At 36.4% G+C, this 6,000-nt stretch overlaps 1 protein-coding gene and 1 long non-coding RNA gene across 2 annotated transcripts; one reads left to right on the top strand and one right to left on the bottom strand.

The window, feature by feature from the left end:
• Positions 1–1,435: 1,435 nt before the first annotated feature.
• Positions 1,436–3,742, top strand: LOC125198758 (protein FAR1-RELATED SEQUENCE 5-like). The gene is made up of 2 exons (XM_048097041.1): positions 1,436–3,597; positions 3,688–3,742. The coding sequence occupies exons 1-2, from the start codon at positions 1,436–1,438 to the stop codon at positions 3,740–3,742; spliced, it is 2,217 nt and encodes a 738-aa protein (XP_047952998.1).
• A 522-nt stretch (positions 3,743–4,264) lies between these two features.
• LOC125198759 lies at positions 4,265–5,859 on the bottom strand. The gene is made up of 3 exons (XR_007172468.1): positions 5,449–5,859; positions 4,827–4,910; positions 4,265–4,469 (listed from the first exon to the last, which is right to left on the bottom strand). It is a non-coding gene; the product is annotated as an uncharacterized LOC125198759 (long non-coding RNA).
• Positions 5,860–6,000: the final 141 nt, after the last annotated feature.

Raw genomic sequence — 6,000 nt, 5'->3', positions numbered from 1 at the left:
AACTATAATATGATAATTAAATATCCGAATTCTTTTCTAAAATAGAAATAATGTGAGTAGTTTAGGACGAGTCAAAATAGAAAAGTGCGAGTAATATGAGACAAATGAAGTATTAGGGGGAAAATATAAACAATAATAAATAAATAAATAAATTTAAAATAACAAAATATAATAGTACTACTATATAATAACAATAAAACAAAATATAATATATTAACAATAAATAAATATATATTATTGTCTTAATATCCAAGGCAAAAGTAAGGAGTAATCATCGATGCATAGATATGGACAATGAGTTGATTCCTAGGGAGTGGTTGTCGATGCGTAGAGCATAGAGAATGAATGACTCCTACTTGTAAATTGTTGGAGGATATGAATGAACTGAAAATCACACAAGAAAATGATGGATTTTGAGAATATGTAAGTATAAGACTGCACATGTGATGAGAGTCTAACAGATTTGATAGGTTCCACTCATACCGTTATATCATATTTTTTTATGTCATCACATAAGATCTCCAAGTTTAAATGTGTTTAGCCTTAAGTAATTGGATTATCCCTAGAATGTTTCTCGAGAGGCGTGCAAGTAGCGGCGGAACTAGTAAGGGACAAGCCCCCGCTCCAGCGGGGGCTTGCCGGCGCCGGACACTGTATAATTATTGCGTGTTTGGGGCAGAAATTGAAGAGAGTACCCATAACTGTTCTTCTTGTAGTATGATTTTTAGAGAGATGGGGGGAGAAGAAATAAGAGTCACTGTGTAAAAGTAGAGATACAATAGATATACAGAACAAGAAGAGAGAAAGATGTCTGACACACTCTATGCTATTTTAATTTTTTACATGAGATCCGTTCTGCTGCCCACCTTTTGTGAGCGTAGTGTGAGCGACACTATTCCACGTAGGAGAGAGTCCAAAAATTTAGTTCTTTCTGGTTTGGATTCTATTCTCTCCCTACGCATTATAATATATCTAAATTGATTCAATATTTTAGGCTTAGATTTGTTTTCCTTTTTTATTTCTTTTTGTACTTATACAAATCTATTCGACCTATTTTATGAAAAATTATACCCTTCACATGTTTCCTCTATCAGAATTTTTGAAGTATCCTCTCTTCCTCTCTGGACTCTCTACCGAGTTGCATCAAATTTGGTCAGGTAATATTTTAGTCTATTTGCCTTATGTTTATTCAATGTAGGGAAATTATAGATTTTGTAGTTAAAAAGTTTGGTCTCTGGAGAAATTTAGTAAAACAACTACTGTGTTGCATAAGTTTTTAGTTCAGAAACTAATTAAACGACATACGTGATGTTGCAAATACTAAATCAACCATTAATCTTTAGTTTTATTTAGGTTCTAGTATTGTCTGCTACTTATTTTTTTTATATATATTAATGTTTTTGTAAATTTATTTTTTAGTCTAAGGAGTGAAAATATGAATGATGAACTGCATATTCCTCAAACTGCGAATGATCGAAAGCCAGAAATTGGAATGAAATTTGCATCAATAGATGATGCGTTTGAATTCTACAACCAATATGCACGTGAAGCTGGTTTTAGTGCAAGAATAAGCAATAGCAAAAAGAATAAGATGACAAATGAAGTTGTTTGGAAACAATTTGTATGCTTTAAAGCTGGCCAAACTGATGAAGCCCGCTCAAAAAATCGAGCATCGTCGAGTGGTGGCCCGATCAAGAAAAGAGCTCGTGGTGAAGTTAGAACTGATTGTAAGGCAAAGATCTCCATTGTCAAACAACAAACTGGACCCTATTGGAGTATTAGCTTATTCACTGAAGGTCATAATCATGACCTTTCTACTCCTTCAAAGGTGCATTTACTCCGTTCACACCGTAGTGTCTCTGCTGCGAAGAGAGTGTTGACACAACAATTTTCAGAAGCTAATATACCGACTTGTCAGCAAATGCAACTAATGGAGATAGAGCATGGGGGGCCTGAAAGTGTAGGTTGCACTGAAAGAGATATCAGGAATCTCGAGAGAGATATGAGGGATGAACAGAAGGGGATCGATGCCGAAACTTTGGTAGAATTCTTCACATCTGAAAAGGAGAAAAATTCATCATTTTTCTTTGACTATGAGATAGATTCAGATAATAGGTTCAAAAGATGTTTTTGGGCAGATCATAAATCAAGAAGTGCTTATAGTATATTCGGTGATGTTGTTGTTTTTGATTCTACCTATAATACTAATAAGTACGGAATGATTTTTACACCGTTCGTAGGAGTAAATCATCATCATCAAACAATTGTTTTTGGCTGTGGATTTCTAAGTGACGAGAAGACCGAATCATATTTGTGGCTGCTTAATAAGTTCATGGAAGCTATGCCAACAGGTGCACCGAAAGCAATCATCACTGATCAAGATCCTTCTATGACGAAAGCACTTGCACAAGTTTTGCCGCAAACAGTACACCGTTATTGTTTGTGGCACATATTGAATAAATTTCCGGACAAGATTTCAGCAGTGACTTTCCGAGAGCATTATCAGAGCATAAAAAATGTTATAAAAAATTCTACTTCTCCTGAGGAATTCGAGCATGGTTGGAAAGATGTTATTAGATCTGCTAACTTAGAGCAAAATAGTTGGATCTTGTTGATGTATGAATTGCGGCATAAGTGGGTTCCGGCATACTTTAGTCATGTATTTTTTGCTGGGATGTCAAGTAGTCAGAGATCTGAGAGTTCACATTCATTTTTCAAAAAGTATGTCTCTCACAAGAACTCATTGATGGATTTTATCACTCGATTCAACCGAGCACTAAGACACCAAAGACATAATGAGTTAGTTGCTGATCATATTGACATGAATGAGCATCCCAAAATCAAAACAAATTGGCCGATGGAAACGCAAATGGTTAAAGTGTACACGAAGAAAAAATGGACGGAGTTTCAAGATGAAATGAGTCAAAGTCATGGTTACTTTGTGGAGCATACCACTACAAGAGATGATATCATGATTTACAATGTGGTAAGTTTTCAAAGTTCCTCCTCAAAACCAAGGCAACTCATGCATGATAGACAAAGAGATCATATATCTTGTAGTTGTGGAAAATTCGAGTTTGATGGCATTCCGTGCAGACACATGCTAGCTTTCTTCCGCATTAGCCAAATATTTGAACTACCTGAGAAGTATATACTCAAAAGATGGACGCAAGAAGCAAAGATTGGTGTTGTTTATGCACTAGATGATGAAAATACCAATGATGATCCAACAAGACTTTTGATGACACGACGCTCCAATTTATCCTATAAGGCTTCAATATTGATTGATTATGCATCTTTGAGTGATGAGGGGACAAAGTTTTTGAATGAACAACTTGATTCCTTACATGGCAAAATCAAAGAGATGGGTGCTAGTTCAACCACTGTGCCCAGTAGTCAAACAAGGAAGAACTCAGATAAACCCAGAAATATTGGCGATCCTTCTAATATAAGAACAAAGGGATGCGGTAAAAGAATGTTATCGTCAAAAGAGAAGTCAACTTCAAAGGCTAGAGCTTGTCATGGATGTGGACTAAGTGGAGTATCACATGACAAACGTAATTGTCCAAAATTGCATGACTGGTACGTGAATGTATCGTTGTTGAATTTTATCATTTATATTTTATGGTTGTTTTGGTAATCAATCAATTTAACTTTACTATTTTCACTCTTGTCTTCAAATTTCAGATTAGTCGTACACAATGGTTACGGCGGCAATGGTTTTGCAAACGAAAAAGACTAATCTCCATAGTTTTATTGAAATTATTTTTTATGTTGTCTCTGTGTTGCTGCTAAGAGAATACTATGAGAACACGTCTAGTTTTTTTATGAGATTAATCATTTATTTTCATCCCCTCTATGCATTAAATTTGGTTTCATGAGATTGGTCATTTATTTTGTGAATTTTTATGGACAAAATATGTCTCCACAATAATTGAACTGAAATACTCGTAGGTAATTTTGTACAAAACAAACATAAAGAATAGACAATTGAAATAATTAGCAGAGGAACTTCAAAGCTAATGAATGTAGTAGTGCTAAATTTAGATGCTACTTTATTTGATCATAAACTTATTACAAGAATGAGATTTCTGTAATGGTGATCAGCAATAATTCAGTTATTAAGAGTCACTTATATCATGAGTGATGAAGAAACCAATATAAGTAGTCTGCTTTTGGAAGCTGAACATCCATTTCATGCCCAATCTTCAATATCAATTAATAGTTTTGCAGATTTGGAAGAAAGCATAAAATCAAAACATCAAACACTAAAACACGAGCCAGTGACATATAAGCGTATAACAAAACCGAAGGAGTATCTCAATATTCAAGAGTTACAGTAATTTGATAAGTGCATATTTCTTGTTTTTTGCTACACTCATGCAACAAATTTTAGACTATACATTTGCTTTCCATCCTCTCCTTGATCAAGCAAAGACACTTCCTTTATAGCAAAAAAGAATCCGCCACTGCATCATAGAAAATTACGAAATTACTTCTTCCCGAAATTACATACTGAACTGACAAAGATTATTGAGAGAATTGACTGACATGTTATAAGTAACCACTACTGGCAACTACTCCTTTGCTAACAAAAGACTAAAGTTCACCACTAGTTTTATGTTTTATTTTTACTTATTTAGGTTTCTCTTTGAGTAAATTCAGAGTAACATCAAGATCCTCCCAAAACTATGACCACAACTAATTCCAATCTACCATCAGCAACAGCACACTTCACCTGCTCGGATTACATACACATGACGATACACTCTAAATCCTAGAAATTCAATAATGCAAGCAACAAATACTCAAAATAAAGTACTTACTCCGCAATTCCTTCATACACATATCCAAATGTTCCACGCTCCAAAAGCTCGCCCTTCTGCCTGTCATGAATAACGCGCCCATATCTATCATTAGATGAAATGCACAAAGGCTCAGTCATGGAACTTGAGGAATCATCCTCATTTGAAGAGAAAGAGCAAGACTTTGATAATGCACGGTTCTCTTCTATTGTCAACCCCCCTATCCTCGCACCCTTCTCTTGCTCGGTCCTATCCCGGCCAACCCCCTCAGTCTCTCCATTATTCGAAAAGAATCTGCTTTGGAACTTTGGAATACAAGGATCACTCTACCGCAAAAAGCCTGTTGTTGTATCCCAATCGGGCACCAATATAGTTCGTCGCGCCCCCTTAATTCCATTCATTCGAGATGCTTTTGATCTCACTCTTAACTTGTCACTATAATTTACACCATCATCTAACCTCTTTAACACCCCCGTTTCCCCCAATTTCTTACCGTAACTATTATCTATATTTCCGACACACAAACCCCCAATTCTGCGATGAATCACATCAATAGCCCCAATTTAACCATCACCATAAGAATATTGAACAACATCATCACAATCAACTTCAATTTCTCTATACAAAGGCTCCAATTTCTTACCGTAAGAAGAAGACCCCACCTTCATCGCCTCATATTCCTCCGGGAAATAGCGAAATCGTCTATTCCAGAAAAACCAACGGCTTCGCAGATAACCTCAAATTCGCCCTCGGTCCCATCCACGCGGAAGCTCGCCGTCTTCGCGGCGTACGAATCCAAGGAGCTCGCACGCTGGGACTCCTTGGGCGCGCCCGAGCACTGCCGAATTGATGTCTGATCCCGCCGTGACCAGGTTCTGCGGCGAATTTCCGACAAACTCTCGGTAGCGATGCAGAAAAAAATCGAAAGAGAAGAAATATATCCAAAATTCTGAAATCTAAAAGGAGAGAGATAAAAGTATGAAGAGAAAGAGAAAAAAAATAAAATAAAATCAGGTCTCCCCCTCTCTCCTACGTGGAATAGTGTCGCTCACACTACGCTCACACAAGGTGGGCAGCAGAACAGTTCTCCTTAATATAGATACCTGAAATTTACAATAACCTTTGAAATGATTGGTTTAAAAAGTCTCGAGTTTGAATCCATCACCACTTTCGAGATCAAATATATTTGAGATCT

Source organism: Salvia hispanica, unplaced genomic scaffold (genome assembly GCF_023119035.1).
Source record: "Salvia hispanica cultivar TCC Black 2014 unplaced genomic scaffold, UniMelb_Shisp_WGS_1.0 HiC_scaffold_238, whole genome shotgun sequence".
Classification (NCBI taxonomy): domain Eukaryota; kingdom Viridiplantae; phylum Streptophyta; class Magnoliopsida; order Lamiales; family Lamiaceae; genus Salvia; species Salvia hispanica.
The sequence above is the reverse complement of the archived record's forward strand: the minus strand, read 5'-3'. Positions and strand labels throughout refer to the sequence as shown.